General features: G+C 45.5%; 1 protein-coding gene across 1 annotated transcript in view; it reads left to right on the top strand.

Annotated features, from left to right (window-relative positions):
- The first annotated feature begins 993 nt into the window (after positions 1-993).
- Positions 994-19,054, top strand: part of LOC139755827 (uncharacterized) — a 28,042-nt gene continuing 9,981 nt past the window's right edge. The window contains exons 1-3 of the mRNA XM_071674432.1: positions 994-1,121; positions 5,132-5,308; positions 17,990-18,432. Of these exons, the coding sequence (XP_071530533.1) occupies positions 5,144-5,308; positions 17,990-18,432 (608 nt within the window). The 5' untranslated portion in view covers positions 994-1,121; positions 5,132-5,143. The remainder of the gene's footprint in view (positions 1,122-5,131; positions 5,309-17,989; positions 18,433-19,054) is intronic.

The following is a 19,054-nucleotide window of genomic DNA, read 5'->3' on the forward strand; positions in this document are numbered from 1 at the left end:
CCAACAGAGGACATTGGACGGAGTCAGATGTGAATACATACCTCTATTTCCAATTATCTGTTGAAAATCTGTTTTGAGCTTAGTATTGCTGGAAGGTAGTACACCTGTGTGAAAAAAAGCACGTTCTTTTCTACTGAACAATACTGCTGTAAATATCAAAATTCTATGATGGATTTTTAGTTTATTTTCTGATATTTTCAGTCACTGCCCTAACTACGGGTGTAAGTTCGCGAAATTTGCCTCGTCTGTTTAGATATATTGACATTTTCGAAACTTATTCCTTTGTGTATTACGCAATATTTCGATAATGATTTTATTTGTAATTTATATGTTCACGCTGTTTGTTCCAAGGGATATATATATATATATATATATATATATATATATATATATATATATATATATATATATATATATATATATATATATAAAGATTTCATAAGAGTGTATTTCACATTTCAAAGTATTCAGGTATTGAAACGCTTCGGATATCTGAAGCTAGTTCAGTTTCAGAATTTTCATTGACAATGAATATCTAATAATCTTATGGATAATTGCAGTAATGCTGGGAGTATGGGGTTATGTATCAACATGGATCATAATTACAATTAGGTAAACTATATACATTTATTTCATGATGCGTATTATTGCAATGTTTATAGTTGAACTTGCTCGTATCGTCTTAAATTTCGTGATATGATGGAAATTACTATAATGATTGATGACTAATGTTTCAAGTTATAACATTTACGGAAGGATTTACTGAAAATAAGAATTTATCATCATTGCCTCACTAACAACAGCTTTTTCGTCCGTATCACATAGTTCTCCAACCCTGATATTTTTTCTATATTATCGAACGGACTATAGATATTGATAGATGGATAGGCAGATATAAGAATACCACCCACTTCTTTCCCCCTATCAGATAATATCCTTAACACAGTAGGCTGTGTAAGTCCCTGTACCCCCATCAGTAAACCCTAGCGGCCGAGTGGGAAACTACAACAGCCCTCAGTGCCCGTGCAGCTGACTCGTATTGTTTACCCACCAACTCCTGCTGGGATAGGCTACCCCACTTGCTACCACGCCGTCACGGACACCGATCCAACTTGGCCCAGGTACGTACTTGACCATGGGACTTATAATATCTAGGATGTTTACGTACACGCGGGACACTGGCGTCCCAGGGCGTCAGGGAAATGTGTAAACATGGAGGAAGGAGGAGGAGGAGGAGGTGGTTCAGACGTAGGGACTTGACTGCTGGTGCCATGGAGTGGAAACGCTGCCATCTTTCAGATCAGAGGTTGTTTCCTTGTGTGTTGTAGAGTAACATTGATGAAAGTTCCTTAAAAATGTGTTGGTTTATTTTAAAAATCGTCGTGAAAGTCCCCAGAAAATGTGAAATCAACTCGGTAAACGAATGACTACCAAAAGCTGCTAGACGATCCATATATATACATATTTATTTTGGCTTGACGCCGTGTGATATCGTGTTACAGTACGCGAAACACATATCTACCCAGTAAGTCGTCAATTATATGGCGTCGTAATGCGGAAGTTCAGAGCCATCTACGAAACGGTGTCTTCCCTTGGTGGTGGAGCAGCAGCAGACGACAGAGCCATTTGACTCTGGCTGAGGAAGGGTATAGGTTTAAGTGGTCATAGTCACTTGGTTCTTCCTAGATACGTCAGTGGGCCTTAGGTTACATGTAATTTCCCCCGAGTTTTAATTTAATTTTGACTCTCTGTATCGGACCTTTATAGAAGGTTAATGGTTAAGGGGTAATAGAGGGTGGTAGTAATGATGCTGGTGTGTGGTTTGAAGTGGGTGCTGTGGTGTGGTTGGTGGTAGTGGCGTATGATAGTGGTGGCAGGTAGTGGTGGTAGTGGTTCTAGTGGTTGGTGTTGGTGGTGATAATGATAAGATGGTACTGGCGTGTCGTAGTGGGTGGAAGACGTGTTGGTTGGTACTGGTGGAACAGTGGTTGTACTGGTGTCGATGGTGGACGTGCTAAACTGATGTATACTTTAAGGGAAATTTTTTTTTCATTTGATTTTTTCCCGTTAATTCAGTTTTGAAAATCCTGGACCACATTTCGTAACTAATGTATGCTTTCGTTTCGCCAATTAACTTTTCATGAATTTTCCTGCTCTAGAGCGATACTGTTGCAATTATTGCCAATTAACAGATATGTTAGGAAAAAACTAATTATTATTAATTTTTTCATTGAAAAATGAGAGTAAGTTCATCGAAGATAAGCCAACAACACCTCTCCTTGTTTTGTTCCATTTACGCTAGGCTTGGATACTGTAGTCGGACTAGGGAGCAGTCTCTTTTTAAGTTCTTAAATAATCAATCCATACTCGTGTTTAATTTGTGACTGTCGTATCGGAAAGTATGCATGTTAATTATTTTTGTAGAGTTCTTTAAAAAAAAAAATTGTTTACGTGCGCGTACAATAATTTTCAAAGTGGGAATTTTGGTAGCGTTGCGTTCGCCATGTTTCATATACTATGGCAGCTTGCTTTCCAGAGCTTTGCCCACTCTGGCCGCGAGAAAAAACAAAAATGCGCCAAAGTGCTTCTTGCATCATTAATGTTTTATCTCCCATCCTCTGGCAGGACCGACGGGCGGGTTGGTCTATGGTATGTTCCCTTACACCTTGGAGGAGGGAGTCCATGCATGTGCAGGAGAATCACAGCGATATCACTTGTGATGTACGCGCCGGCATCGGTGAGGGACGAGAGCGTCGTGGTGGGGTTGCATCCATCCATTCCTCCCTCCCCCCCACGAGCGATACCGGTTCAGTCCTAATGCTTTAAACGGAAGTTTACGAGCGTCGTTATTCTCAGGAATTCCAACCCCCTTCTCTTCTCCCCGTGCCACGATTCCACGAGTTATGGCATGCCGATGCAGCCCTCTTGTTTCACCCTAAATGATGTAAAGTAACGGTCATTTAGTTTACTTCAGACTAAACCTGTTATTCTAAGTTAGCTTTTGATTTTGGTTTCTCATATTGGTACGAATTCCGGTATATTTGACCCTCTTTTTTTTTTTTTACCGGATCTTCAAAGTACTTTTAAGTTTCTTAAGTACAGATGGGGTTACACAATGGGACAAGGTGGTGATGGTGCGTGTTCTGGATGGGAAATTTTTTCTCGCAAAACTTTTCCATTTTTTTTAACAGATCAGGGATAGTTGTGGATTGTTAAGGGTGGCGTTAGGAAAGTCACTGGTCACAGTGGATATATGTACTTACTTCCCACACTCACGAGTGTAAAACTTTTCTCTCCCCGTAACGCAAATTGTAATCACACACAAGCAGTGGCGACCTTGCAAGGAGGTGTGTGGTGGGGGTGGGGGTGGTTTGGGGGGGGGGGGGGCAAATAGGGTAACTGCCTGGGCTTCTGAGTTTGGAGGACCGCCAGAATGTACTACAACGGGTGCCTGGTTGTAACATGAATTAACAACAGGGAACTTATTACGGTACATTTATTCACACTTTCATTGTAGCTTCATGTATAGAGTCGAGAGAAATTTAGATGAAATATACATTAGTAGTTCTCAAACCTTCAAGCGACCCTTAGGGCCGCCTCTTTGTATACTTCACGCTCGATCTCTCTTTCCTGCTTATCAAGGTAGCGTCAGGAACAGACGAAGAATTGGTCTCATTCACTCTCGTCTATTTCTGGCTGTCATGTGTAATGCACCGAAACCACAGCCTCATAACCATAACCAAGCCCCACAGACCTTTTTATGGTTTCCCCTGACCGCTTCGTATGCCCTGGTTTAGCTGAATATGACAGCACGTTCCTCCCTACACACCTCATCGCTCAATTCGCTCTATCCAATGCACGCAGCACACCTTCATGCATGTTCAGGCACTGAGCGTTCAAAGCAAATTTCGCTCCGTCCTTCTATGTCGTACTGTTTTCTTTCTCTCCTTGTTCCCTCCATTTCCGTACACATGTACCCTTTTAGTCTGCCTCTCCTCACTCATCCCCTTTATATCCAAATCATTTCAGCACACCCTCTTCATCTTTCTCATATATACCGCTACGTACTACTACTATACCTGTCTCTTATCTTGACATATTGTTCTCAAGCATTTTGCTTCCAGCAAATCACACTTTGCTATTTTTTCATCTGGTCTATGTCTCGCATCCAAACAGTTCCGTCGGGTTTACCATACCGTCTGACAGCGATCTCTCTCTTTCCACATGGTCCTAAATTGCACTCAGAACCTTCGCCCCCTTTCCCACCCTGTGGCTTACCTCAGCTCCCATGGCTCCGTCCGCTGCCACGACTTCTCCTAGGTATATAAAAGCACTTTTCATGCAACCACCTTCTCATTCAGTACCTTCCCATGCAACTTACCAGTTGTACTTGATAAACTGTATTTCGAACAGTCACTTATGTCTAAATTGTCTTTATTAAGTGGTACTATACTCCGCCAATCCTCAGGCACCTTATCATGCATACATTAAAATTCTTCTAAATCAACAACACAGTCACCCCCTTTTCTTAAGAAATTCAGGTGCAATCCCGTCCACTCTTGACAACATTCCCATACATTATCTTGAGCAAGATTTTCACTAACCCTATCTCTTCTTACCAAACCACTCGCTATGTCTCTCGCTTCGCATACCTCCATGTTCAAAACTCCCCATACCAGCCACATTCAACAGTCCCTCAAAATACTCGGAGCATCACAGAATCTTAGAGGCTTTGCGCTACCGCTTCCCCGTCTGTTCTCTTCATCGATGCTCTTGTTTGTTCTCTTGTTCTCCTAGCACTGGTCACTTTCCAAATGTTTTCGTGTTTTCCCTGAATATCTTCGATACCCACTCGCTCTAAATCTCATTTGTCCTCTTTCTCAGGCTCTGCTCTTTCCTCTTGGACTCCTGCCGCTTTCTCATGGAGACCTCCCAGTTTTCGCACTCCTTCCCTTCAAGTATCGCCCATACAGTCTCGCCTACTCGTACACACTCGCCTACTCTTACACACTCGCCTATTCGTGTATACTCACCTACTCGTGCACACTTACCTACTCGTACACACTCACCTACTCGTACACACTCACCTACTCGTCCTGTCTTAACGTCTACTCTCCTTCTCCCCCTTCAGGTGGTCCGTGGCATGTCCTTATCAGAGGCGGCGGCGGCTTTGGACCGGCTTCTCTGGGGGCACAGCCAGGAGGCCCTCCCTAGGGGGGCCGGCCCCAACGTTCCGCCCTACGCACCACCTCCAGTAGCGCAAGAGAACCTCCTGCCGGCGCTGCTCCCTCGCACACACACCCCGCAGGTACTTCTTGCCTTAATGAAGGAAAATACTGACCATTTTGATAATTTATATGTGATTGAGCCCACTGAATTCACTATGAGTCTTGCTGTGAAGTTTGGCTTGTGTGGTAAGACCATACGTACATATATGGCAGTGAAGGGGACAGTGATGAAAATCTTTTCATGAGAGAATCCTACATTTCTCTCTCTCTCTCTCTCTCTCTCTCTCTCTCTCTCTCTCTCTCTCTCTCTCTCTCTCTCTCTCTCTCTCAGGAATTAGTTTAATGAACAGTTCTGGATGTTTATATCTGTTGAGGGGTAATTGCTTACTATTTTAAGATGCTTTTTGTGGGTTAACCCTCTTACTGGGGAATACGTGTGAGCATGTGAGGACTTAGTTGTAAAAAAGTGTTAGAATGGGGAAGTTAAGTTGCACTGAAAGAGGCTATAAGGGAGGTGTTTTAGGCGGTACATGCAGGGAAGTAGTGCGTGTGACTGGGAGGAGTACAACAGAAGACTCCGGGTGAAGAGATAGGTATGAGAGCTGAAAAAAAAAGGTGGGCAGATGAGAGACAGGGAAAGAGTAATATGAACTGAAGAGAGAATAATAGTTTTAAGATGGTGAATAATTTAACGAGAACAACAGGACAGATGGAGGCAACAGAGAGAATTGCGGATGAGGAAGTTATACGAGACAGAGGACATGTAAAAAAGATGATGATGGACAGCGTATTTTTAGGCGGAATATGGAGTAAGAGTCGTGGCGAATGGGGTGATAAAAAGAGAAGGGACTTGCCCTTGATTATGTGGTAAAGTGTTGAGAGTGGATGGGATTACAGTAGAGTTCCTTAAGAAAGGAGATGGAGGTGTTGTTGGTTGGTTGTCAGGTGGCTCGAAGTAGCATACCCAAGGTAAGGTCCTTGAGGACTGTGTGGAGTGTACGTCTAGTGACGTGGGGTGGACAAGGGTGGTGGCATGCACAGAGCAGCTGATTAGGGGCGATGTGGTTCCAGAGGAGGTAGAAGATAGTAGATCAGGTGTTTGCTTTCAAGAAGTCATGTTAAGATTAGATGAGTGGTATGTATGTGGGACGTACGGATCTAGGAAAAAGCATATGAAAAAATACCTTGATGAAAGTGTTTCGAAAACATGGGGTAACTTGGATGTTACTAAATGGACGAGTGAGAAGAGAGGAGTGGGAGTGGTTCCAGCCAGGTGATAGGTTACAGTATGCTGGAAGTGGGAGATTGGGCATTGTGGGGTGAGGGAGGTAAGTAATAGGAAGGAACACATCGGTTACTGTTTGTAGATGATATTCTCTGGTGGCAGGCTTCGATGAGAAACTCCAATGGCAGTTTGATAGGTTCGGTACTGCACACACTCGTTCGTTGAAGCACTGAAGGCGAGAATAACCGTACAAGATGTGAGTGATGGTAATTGGTTAGACTTACTATTGGTTAGACTTACTATTGGTTAGACTTAATATTGGTTAGACTTAATATCTTGAACTGATGTCGTTGGAACATGGTTGATATTTATCGCAAAAATCTTCGTGTGTATTGAATTCATTTGGGGTCATTTTGAGAAGTCCAACTCAAACTGGTCACAGAGAACCCTGGATGGCTGGTGAAATTTTAAAACTGATCTGAAGTCATCATTCATGTTTTTCCCAACTAGGACAGAAAAAGACTGGAGATCAAGCGGATTAAAATCAGATGATGTGATTTTAATCCGGTTGACTACGGGAAGCATAGAATCCAAAAAAGCTGGTCATTATGGGGATTTAATAATGGCGGGCCATAATAAGTCTTGCTTCGTCATCTACTTGAGGCCATAATCGTTTGATCTCGGTGTTGATAATAATGCCTCGGGTGTTATGACTAAGTTTACAGTGGCGCTTTCATAACCTCTTCACAACCATTGGCTCTCAACTTGTAGATGAGTTACCTGTTAGTAATGGAAGGGTTTTGGTGTTGGGTTTCATTACAGGTGACGACAAGATGTCAAATGCGTGCCGATTATGTATTTCGGCTCTGGGATATATGATGTGTCGCGTGAGCAGGTGTGCAGCGAAAGCTAATATGGTTACGGGGTTGGACAATCTCCCTGTAAGGGTGTATTTAGGATGATCCCAGTGTTAGTGGTCAGCTGTAGACTACCTCAGCGGTCTGTCACAGGGTCTGGATGCTTGGTATGGTCTCGCGCGTTCACCAGGATCGTCCCACTTGTATACATGAAAAGGAGGAAGCAATACGGAAAGTTTGGGAAGACCACAGACGTGCGTGTGTGTGAACACTAGATATATCACAGGTGTTGGTGAGGGTACAAAACACCTGTGTTTTGACCACTCGATTCACCGTGTGTAATGAGCAATATACTCGCGTGTCGCACGTCTATATATAAGATTTACGTCGCTCGGGTTCTGCTTGAATTTGAGTGACGCACGTACCTGGCTCCAACCCCAGGGGTTGTATCAGGCTGGGGTTACGCCTGGGTTACGCCGCCGGGTACAGAGGGAATGACGCGGGCGTCCCCGTCGTCGCGCTGGACCTGGGAAAAAAAATATGTTCGACCCAAGCCATCAAGGGGGAAAAAAAGCCCGCGAACCTTGGAGGGCCTTGGCTAGCGAGACCAGTTGTAGCTACGTCTCTCCGCCGGTAAACTGGCATATGACGGAACTGGGTAATTTGTCTTAAGTGAATGTAGCGTAGTTTGTGGTGTGGTGGTGTGTATTTACGCTCTGTGTGTCTTGGCGTATGTTGGAGATTGCGTTTGCCAAGCAGCCATCACGTACGCTCCTATGTATCTTGGCGTGTGTTGGAGATAACGTTAACCAAGTAGCCATCACGTACGCTCCTATATCTTGAGGTATGTTGGAGATTGCGTTTGCCAAGCAGCCATCACGTACGCTCCTATGTATCTTGGCGTACGTTGGAGATTGCGTTAACCAAGCAGCCATCACGTGTAGGTATGAGTGCTCTACGCCGACGATGCGTCTCTACTCGTGTGAGACATGGATGTAGCAGCTACAGGAGGCCGAAGACTTGAGTATGTATGTACACACTTGGCTGGAGGGAAGGTTACATCAGTATATTAGGGGAGGTTACAGGTACAGTGAAATGGAACTGATATTGAGTACTCTGGTTACATGGGTGAGGGAGGTGGGTACGTTACAGGTACAGTGAAATGGAACGAGGTAGATTACAGGTACTCTAATGGAACTGATAGAGAGTAACATATTAATCATTAAGCATAACTTTGGCACCAAACTCTCTCAAGTGATAGTATTGCGTACTGAATCGTTTATAAATCCTCTCATAAAAAGATAGAAACATTTTTGTACAGAAGAATCGTCGGAATTTTTCGTTTGATCGAATGAACTGCACTTGTTTCTGCTTTGGTCCAGTGTTGGTTTGATTGTTTATAGTCTCGTTTGCAATAGACACCCACTGAAGTTATCCAGTCGTCTGCAATGGTGTGGGAAGGGGTTTTATGAAAAGTCGGTGTGTTGCCAGTCGATAAGAGTTGAATTCGTTGAAATTGAAGTGTGTATCAAGTGTACAGTTGATGGATATCCATCGAACTGTGTCAAAGACTCGATTTCAGAAATGATCTTCACGTTACAAGAAATACTGTATCCACGTTCTGTATTCCCAAGAGTCAGTGGCTTCGGTGTGGGTGTGGGTGTACACGAGGAGGAGTCTTAACAAAATAGGGTACTTCGCGCACCTGTGGGAGTTGTACGTGGCAGTGGCTGGACCCATCCATGGTTTGGGGAGGGTGGGTGGTTGAGGCGAATCCCAGGGTGGAGGAGGAGGAGGAGGCTGACCTCGGTGTATCGCTAAGGGCTTTAGGTGTTGGTGTTGACCTTAACGCATCATCGCCAGCTTTTGGTGTTGACCTCATTGTGTGTCGCCAGTCTCTTGTGGAAGGAACTATTTAGCTTTAAGGGATAGTTTAAGGGAGTGAGGGGTTTGAGGGAGGAGGAGGAGGAGGAGGTGGTGGAAAGGTCTGGTCATGAACTGGTTTTTAGGGGGTGGACCTTACTAAGTAGAATCGTCGCGTTCAGTTAAGGCTAACTTTTAAGGGTTGGGGCCCACCCTGTCCATCGCCCGCTCTTTAAAGGGTACTTTAAAAAGGTGCTGACCTTTATATATATATATATATACACCATCAGCTGGTGACCTTAATATTAAGCTTGTCAGCCTGGTGAGTGATACCCCGCCCTGAGTGTGGTGTGGTACTTGACCACACTCACTGTATCTTGGAGAGTTTGCTGAACCTTATGGGTTTGTGTGTGCTGCTTTTAAGAGGGTCGTTCAAGGGATACCCTGTAAGGTCTGACCTTCATGTGTCGTATGCTGGTTAGGTCAAAGACCGAGCACGGTGTTGCGACCTTTGAGCACGGCGTTACGACCCTAGAGCAAGGTGTTACGACCTTGGAGCAAGGCGTTATGACCTTGGAGCAAGGCGTTACGACCCTAGAGCAAGGTGTTACGACCCTAGAGCAAGGTGTTACAACCCTAGAGTACGAGGGTACGACCCTTGAGTACGTGGGTACGACCTTTGAGCACGTGGGTACGACCCTTGAGTACGAGGGTACGACCCTTGAGTACGAGGGTACGACCCTTTAGTACGTGGATACGACCCTTGAATACGAGGGTACAACCCTTGAGCACGAGGGTGCGACCCTTGAGTACGTGGGTACGACCCTTGAGCACATGGGTACGACCCTTGAGCACATGGGTACGACCCTTGAGCACGTGGGTACGACCCTTGAGCACATGGGTACGACCCTTGAGCACATGGGTACGACCCTTGAGCACGTGGGTACGACCCTTGAGCACGATGCAGTTTAGGATGCTCAAGGGCTAATTCTAGTTGAGGGTAGACGTAGGTAAAGTCATTAGGTATGTATATGTAAATTTACAGCCTTAGCGATTTCTTTATTATTATTATTATTATTATTATTATTATTATTATTATTATTATTATTATATAAACCCCGGGATATTTATGGAAACCCGATCGCAATTCACAAAAGAAGGGGAGACATTTTGACGCGCGTTTTCTACGCTGGTGGAGATAAACCAGACAACACGGGAAAAAAAACGGATCCAACTTGGACGTCAGAAACTTGGTGGGGCTATAAATGCCCCGGTGTTTAAATTCTGCAGTTGCCGATGATTTTAAAGGTTGGTGACCGACTGTTTGAATGGCTCCAGCTTGTAAATATCAGACTAGGTAACAGGGTTATCCTTGGATCACACGGAGATGGGAAGGGAAGGGAAGGGAAGGGAAGCCTTTGAGCATGGAGATGGGAAGGGAAGGGAAGCTTTTGATCGCACGGAGATGGGAAGGGAAGCCTCTGATCACGAAGATGGAAAGGAAGGGAAGCCTTTGAGCATGGAGATGGGAAGGAAGGGAAGCCTTTGAGCATGGAGATGGGAAGGAAGGGAAGCCTTTGAGCATGGAGATGGGAAGGGAAGGGAAGCCTTTGAGCATGGAGATGGGAAGGAAGGGAAGCCCTGAAGCTTGGGGATGGGAAGGAAGGGAAACCCTTGTGCATGGAGATGGGAAGGAAGGTCACCCTTGATCACGTAGATGGGAATATAGAGGAATTCATACAGCAACAGACCACTTGGGTCCTTTTCCCAGGCTGTACGTGATGGTGGCAGATAACATCACAAACTCACAGGTTAATGTGGTACAAGTTACAAGGTATACATGTGACTCAGAATGAATTACCTGTTACTATCATTGTGACTATGGAAGCGCAAATAATAACAAGACGTGGACTTTGAAGCCAAATATTTTGAATCAAGTCTATTCTTAAAGCAAGACGTGGACTTTGAAGGCCAATGTTTATCAAGTCTGTTCTTAAACCAAGACGTGGACTTTGAAGGCCAAATATTCATCAAGCCTGTTCTTCAATGTATCTATAGTACTGCTCTCAACCACTCTACTTGGCAAATCATTCCATACGTTAACAACCCCTTTTTGAAGACAGAAGTACTTCGTCCCATTCGAGGTGAATCGTTGGTTCACGAGTTGGTATCTATTACTACAAATTATATCGGACGAATCACGTCTTCAGCACCTTGATGGTACAAAAGATTATCCGAGATAAAATCCGAGCCTTTTATCATTTGGAATACATGCATTTGATCACCTCTTAACACCTTCTCTTTCCTGAGCTAAATAGATTCAAGTCGGTGAATCCGATCTGGTAGGCTTTGTCTCTCATTCTGGAAGCCTCTGGATAGTTCGACGTTGTACTCTCTCTCTCTCCATTCTGTTCGTCTTTCTTCAGGAAGGGTGACCAAAGCTGAGCACAGCGTTCAAGATGTGGACGAACAGTGAATCTTTGGGTAAGGGTGTAGAGGATGACTCCGCTGGACTTGGATTCGAAGGCCCTACTTAAGAATTCAAGAATATTGTTCAGTTGACTCTTTTCACTGCTTCTGTCCAATACTTGCTTGCTTGGCTTTAGGTCACCAGAGATTATTACGCTGTCTTTTTTTTTCTTCCTTTACCTCTTCCAGTTCAACTGAATTTACATTGTAGCTAGTCCTTTCGTTTTACTACCAGTATGTAAAACTTTGCGTTTTTCAATATCAAAGATTCATTTGCCATCTTTGAGCCCGGTCCATCAATTCATTTATAGTTTGCAGCCGTAAACGTTCAAGCTCTCATTTGCAGACTCATTTCCCATCTTTGCATCATCGGACTTTGGTAATTTGCAGTTCAGCCCATCAGCAATAACATTCATATATATGAGAAAGAGAATTGGTCCCATGACTTATCCCTGTGGCACTCCACTTGTTACGTCCAACCATTCTGAGGTTTGGCCATTACTCGCAACTCTTTGTTTACGGCCAGTTAACCAATTTCCTCGCCACAGAAGTACAACCCCCATTTTCATCTTATAATCCTTGATGCGGAACCTTATCGAAAGTGTTTTGAAAGTCAGAGAGATAATGTCAACTATTTTACTTCCGTCTTACGTGTTGATTGTATCATAAAAGAAATCGGGCAAATTTCTCAGACATGAGCTATTGTAGTAACAGACCGTATACTGTGCATTGGCATGTACGGTCCCTCTGCTGCTTTGAAGGTTTTACTGAAGCTTTTCCAATCTACGTTTATGTCATTTTCATCGACCGTATCATCATCCCAGGTTTGATTATCAAGAGCAGTGCGAAGACCATGAAGATTTGCACGTTTGAAAAATAACTGATATTTTTTTTCCATGACTAATCATGTTGAACGACATGATATGATAGTGTTAAAATCGACCTCGAGTAATTTGTCGATCACCTGTACTAAAGTTTTTTTTCCTCCAACTTCATCATCATTATTGACGAGGTTCACATTTGTAGTTGGAACTAAGTCTTGATATATTCATGTGGCGGGTAAGTTTCTCAACTAATTGGATTAGGTCACTTATCAAGCCAAATTTAGGCCGAATCCACACCCGGAGCTACGAGAATTGGGGTTCTCCCCATTTAGATACCGGTAGGTTTGTAGATCTCCGACTATGATATTAGGATCTTCTTGTTCATTGTAAATTTCTGCAAAGTGATGAAAATCAGGTCTTTCGTCTACCCCTGGTGGTGTCTTGGGCGAGGCTTGGGGAGTAGAGGGGACTATCTACTACTCCAACTGGGGACTATCTACTACTCTTACTAGTGACTATCTACTACTCCTACAGTTAGTTCCTTACGTAGTTCATCTTTTGATTATGACTATAAATGAATTCGCCTTTCGCCGAGGCTACAGCAGTTTTTGCCACGGGATTCGAACAGAGAACTATATTGCTGATATTAAACCAAGACTCGTAAATGATAGGCATTCCATATTTTTTCCTTTCTGCCACCGTTGTCACAAACTCTGAGACTTTAATTCGTATAAGCCGAGCGTTAACATAAGGTATTTTTTTTTCTTTTTCTTGAGGCAAAATTGAGACCTGTATGGGGAGGATAGTAACTTGAGGAGAGGGTTGGGTCCACTGCGTTGTTTTATATGACCACATAACGCAAATGTAGACCGAGCAAGGAGCCTTCCCAGAACCCTTGAGCACGGAGATGGGAAAGAAGGAAGGAAGGAAGCCCTTGAGCAACAGATATAGGAAGGAAGGGAGCCCTTAAACAACGGGTATAGGAAGGAAGGGAGCCCTTGAACAACGGGTATAGAAAGGAAGGGAACCCTTGAACAACGGCTTATAGGAAGGAAGGGAGCCATTGAACAACGGGTATAGGAAGGAAGGGAACCCTTGAACAACGGCTTATAGGAAGGAAGGGAGCCATTGAACAACGGGTATAGAAAGGAAGGGAACCCTTGAACAACGGCTTATAGGAAGGAAGGGAGCCATTGAACAACGGGTATAGGAAGGAAGGGAACCCTTGAACACGATGTCACGATCCGGAGTTATGACCAGGTCGGGTAGTTGTTCTTAAGGGTTATGCAGTTGTGGTCAGAAGGTCGTACCGACACGCTCAAGGGTTTGTGAGGTTGTGCTTAAGGGTTGTAGAACAGTGGTGAAGGGTCGTACGGTCGTGCCTCAGGGTCGTGCCTTCGTGTTAAAGAAGCTGAAAACAGTACTGTACACGTAGTGGCGCTACCTCGCTAACGCGGGTAACAGCGATTATGGTAATGAATTTATTCTATTATGATTGTTATCATCATTATACCATTATTATTATTATTATTATTATTATTATTATTATTATTATTATTATTATCAGTCCAAACATACACACTGTATAAACCATTTAGAGTTGATTTTCATCGTACAGAAATAGACACACACACACACACACACACACACACACGAAATACAACGGTTAAAACAGAACACTTGCCTTTGACTTTGTGAGGTTTTATTTGATTATTCATCGAACCAGAATCACTTAGGAGGTACATTAACGAATGCACTGATCACTCTTTCAGTTCCCCGTTGAATATTCAAGTAGGGAGAGTCAACACACACACACACACACGCACACACACACACACACACACACACACGCACACACACACACACACACACACACACGCACACACACACACACACACACACACGCACACACACACACACACACACACACACACACGCACACACGCACACACACACGCACACACACACACACACACACACACACACACACACACACAAGCACACACACACACACACACACACACACACACACGCCTGTTTAGGAATCGCGTGATGGTAACATTAGCTTTGTATAAAGGCCAAAACGCAACCTTCTGGGAGAGGGAGTTTCGGAACTGGGTGGGTGGGGTGGGGGGTGGGTGGGTGAGGGGGTGGGGAGGAGGATGAAGGGGAGGGGGGGTTGGGTTTTAACTGAAATGGTGGCATCCGTTAGTTCGCAACCCCCCCCCCCGCATGGCGTCCATTTAAAATAGGACCGGGTTTAGGTGATGGGTTTTGTATTTGTTCTAACACTCGGTGCAGTTTAACCCTCTCTCTCTCTCTCTCTCCCTCTCTTCCCATTGCGCCTTCTCATATTTTTTTTCTTTCTTTTACTGTTAACCCTCAAGTTTGATTGTCTCCACTACACACACACACACACACACACACACACACCCGAGGGAAGAGGGATCGCTCGCTGGGAGGGGAGGCATGTCCCCCTTGAAAACGAGAATATAACACATATTTCTCCCATTTGTTTCGTGTATAAATGGAACTGTATAACCAAATATCCAGTTTGTTAATTGCATCGAAAACCACTTAGGGGAGTGCCTTGTATCCCGTTTTCCCTCCCTCTATAGGCATTACTCTGAAGGCTAGTCGTTTTCATTCGCCTCCCCCTCCTCCCCCCCATCACACACACACACACACACACACACACACACACACACACACACACACACACCTGCACCTTTCCACCTCTTGGAGTAAATTCTTTCGGACGACCGTAGCGCATCACAAGCCACCAGCCAACCAACACACCCCGCGCCTCCCCTCACGGTATAATCCCTCCTCTCCACCTTAAGACATCATCCATGTAGTATTTTTTTTTTTAAGTCTACCCGGATATACTGATGACTCCGTTCTCTTTCTCGACCATTTTCTTTATATTTTTTTCTATTGCGTTTATTCTTTCTTTTTTTCTTCGTCTCGCGCTCTCCATCATGGCCAGTACTTTGGTCTCGTACTGCAGCACGTTATTATCGGCTCTATAATGCATGGGGTATTTAAGCACAACTTTATTTCCGACCGTTCCCCCAGTAGGTTAGGAGAGAGCGCTCGGGATATCTTTTTCGTCGCCACGAATCTTTTAACAAGAGGAGCGGGAACTGGTCGCACTTGTCCGTCACGTAAGCCTGTCTTGCTGCCGGGGTGAAGGTGGGTTGATGTTGTGGACAGACAACTCCGAACAAGATCACTTCAAGGTGATTTTTTTCTCGACAGCGACCGAAACGGAATATCAGGCCATCTTGGTATTACAGTCTTTTTTTTTTTTTTTTTCTCTCTCCGATCTCTCGTTACGTAGCGTCAGCCTCGCGCGGTTTTGTTTGCTTCTACCCTCATTTAGCCTCAGTCTAGCGTTGTTCCTAGCCTCGCGTAGCCTCAACCAGGCTTAGCTTCTAGCCTCATTCAACCTAGCGTTGTTTCTAGCCTCGCGTAGCCCCCAACCAGGCCTTGTTAGATTCAGGCCTCATTCAACCTAGCGTTGTTTCTAGCCTCGCGTAGCCCCCAACCAGGCCTTGTTAGATTCTAGCCTCATTCAACCTAGCGTTGTTTCTAGCCTCGCGTAGCCCCCAACCAGGCCTTGTTAGATTCTAGCCTCATTCAGCCTCAGCCTATCTTTATGTCTAGCCTCGTGTTGCCTCCAACCAGGCCTTGTTAGATTCTAGCCTCATTCAGCCTCAGCCTATCTTTATGTCTAGCCTCGCGAAGTCTCATCCTAGCCTTGCTCGTCGCCTCGGCTTATCCTCGTGCCCCGGGAGGGCGCCTTTTCACAGACTCGCTTCAAAGCAAGTTACATACGGGGAGTCGGATGTAAACAAAGGCGATAGCTTTGCGCGCGCTTTCGGAACTGGGTAATTCACTCGGTCATTACCCTATTAAAGGTAAAGGTAGTGTGGGTATTTGTGTCGTGAGGGCGACATCGTAATGACAGGGAAGTATGTTATTGTGTTTAATTAGAGGAAGATGCTGAGCGTTATCCACATAGGGTTTATATGTATGGACATAAGAGTGAGTGGGAGCCGTGCAGTAGGCATTTGGCATCTTCACGGCAGCTCCCATTTACTCTCGTACGTCTTCGCTGTTTCCCTCGTAAGGGAAGTAGCGTCTGAAATAGATGAATGGGCCTTCGAGGAAGGAAAGCTCGTGTAGTTCCTTCCTCTGTCTCTTGGTTTGGAAAGTGATACAGTAAGGGAGGATTTCCAGCCTTCTTCTCCATCTCTTCGTTGCCTTTTACGACACGCAGGAGATACGTGGGCCGTATTCTTTCTTCCCTATCCCCAGGGATATATAAATATATATTTTTTTTTTTTATACTTTGTCGCTGTCTCCCGCGTTTGCGAGGTAGCGCAAGGAAACAGACGAAAGAAATGGCCCAACCCACCCCCATACACATGTATATACATACGTCCACACACGCAAATATACATACCTACACAGCTTTCCATGGTTTACCCCAGACGCTTCACATGCCTTGATTCAATCCACTGACAGCACGTCAACCCCGGTATACCACATCGCTCCAATTCACTCTATTCCTTGCCCACCTTTCACCCTCCTGCATGTTCAGGCCCCGATCACACAAAATCTTTTTCACTCCATCTTTCCACCTCCAATTTGGTCTCCCTCTTCTCCTTGCTCCCTCCACCTCCGACACATATATCCTCTTGGTCAATCTTTCCTCACTCATCCTCTCCATGTGCCCAAACCACTTCAAAACACCCTCTTTTGCTCTCTCAACCACGCTCTTTTTATTTCCACACATCTCTCTTACCCTTACGTTACTCACTCGATCAAACCACCTCACACCACACATTGTCCTCAAACATCTCATTTCCAGCACATCCATCCTCCTGCGCACAACTCTATCCATAGCCCACGCCTCGCAACCATACAACATTGTTGGAACCACTATTCCTTCAAACATACCCATTTTTGCTTTCCGAGATAATGTTCTCGACTTCCACACATTCTTCAAGGCCCCCAGAATTTTCGCCCCCTCCCCCACCCTATGATCCACTTCCGCTTCCATGGTTCCATCCGCTGCCAGATCCACTCCCAGATATCTAAAACACTTCACTTCCTCCAGTTTTTCTCCATTTAAACTCACCTCCCAATTGACTTGACCCTCAACCCTACTGTACCTAATAACCTTGCTCTTATTCACATTTACTCTTAACTTTCTTCTTCCACACACTTTACCAAACTCAGTCACCAGCTTCTGCAGTTTCTCACATGAATCAGCCACCAGCGCTGTATCATCAGCGAACAACAACTGACTCACTTCCCAAGCTCTCTCATCCCCAACAGACTTCATACTTGCCCCTCTTTCCAAAACTCTTGCATTTACCTCCCTAACAACCCCATCCATAAACAAATTAAACAACCATGGATAGATAGATAGATGATGTCACTGTACGATAGATGATGACGAGGGGAAACTAATGATGGTGTTAACAGGGTCGTCCTTTTTTACCCCCCTAGGCACAGGGTCCCCTCTCCAGCACCCCTGTGGCCAGCCCTGACGACGCCCCTCGCACCTCTGCCCTGCTGCCGTGGGAGGCCCTGACGCACCCTGCTGCAGAGGACCTTCCCTTCCCCGTCTCGCCCCTGCAGGCCTCTCCCATCCCTCCGCCGCCTCCATCGGACAGCTGGCTCGCCCTGTCGGATCCCCCGCAGCACTCGAAGTCCTGCAGGAGGTCGCCCGAGGACCAGTGCCCCAGCAGGAGGAGGAGCAGCAGCAACAGCAGCAGCAGCAGTAGTAGTAGCAGTAGCGGCGACCAGGGTCCAGGGGGGGAAGACGACGACGACGACGATGGATCTCCCACGACCCCGACAGGCAGCTTCACGCCCCTGGACCCTGAGAAGTACAAGACGGAGCTCTGCCGGTCGTACCAGGTGCACGGCTTCTGTAGGTACGGCGCCAGGTACGTGCAGTTGCTGGCTGGTCACTAAGTTACGTGCAGGGGAAAGTGCTGTCTGGTTAGGTGCAGGGGAAAGTGTGGTCTGGTTAGGTGTAGGGGAAAGTGTGGTCTGGTTAGGTGTAGGGGAAAGTGTGGTCTTGCTAGGTGTAGGGGAAAGTGTGGTCTGGTTAGGTGTAGGGGAAAGCCTAGGGGGTGTGGGGGTCACCTGGTAAAATCACCTGGGGGTCATCGACGTCACTGTAAGGGGTCACCTGGTCATCACCTGGGGTTAATACTCTGGTCACTTTAGGCCATGTTTCCTCCCACCTGGGGATCATCCGAAAGTCCCCCTTAGTTCGTAGGCTCTCATGAGAGGAGCCACATACCTCCTCACCCCTGGGGGTCATCCAAAGGCCCCGTTTAAGGGCCTGGGCCTCCCTCACCCCGCAAGCCACACGCAGGGTCAACTAAGGGTCATCCAGGAGTTCTCCCAAGGGGTTATTATTTTGACGGGTCATCTGTGTGCCCCCTCGTAAGAGCGTAGGAAGGTGATTATTAGACATACCAAAAGTGTTGGGGTTACAATGGGAACAGTTGTTGCATGACCTTGCATGGTGTTCTGTCTCCTCGTAAGATCAGTGCAATG

This window comes from Panulirus ornatus, chromosome 20, assembly GCF_036320965.1.
Source record: "Panulirus ornatus isolate Po-2019 chromosome 20, ASM3632096v1, whole genome shotgun sequence".
Lineage (NCBI taxonomy): Eukaryota > Metazoa > Arthropoda > Malacostraca > Decapoda > Palinuridae > Panulirus > Panulirus ornatus.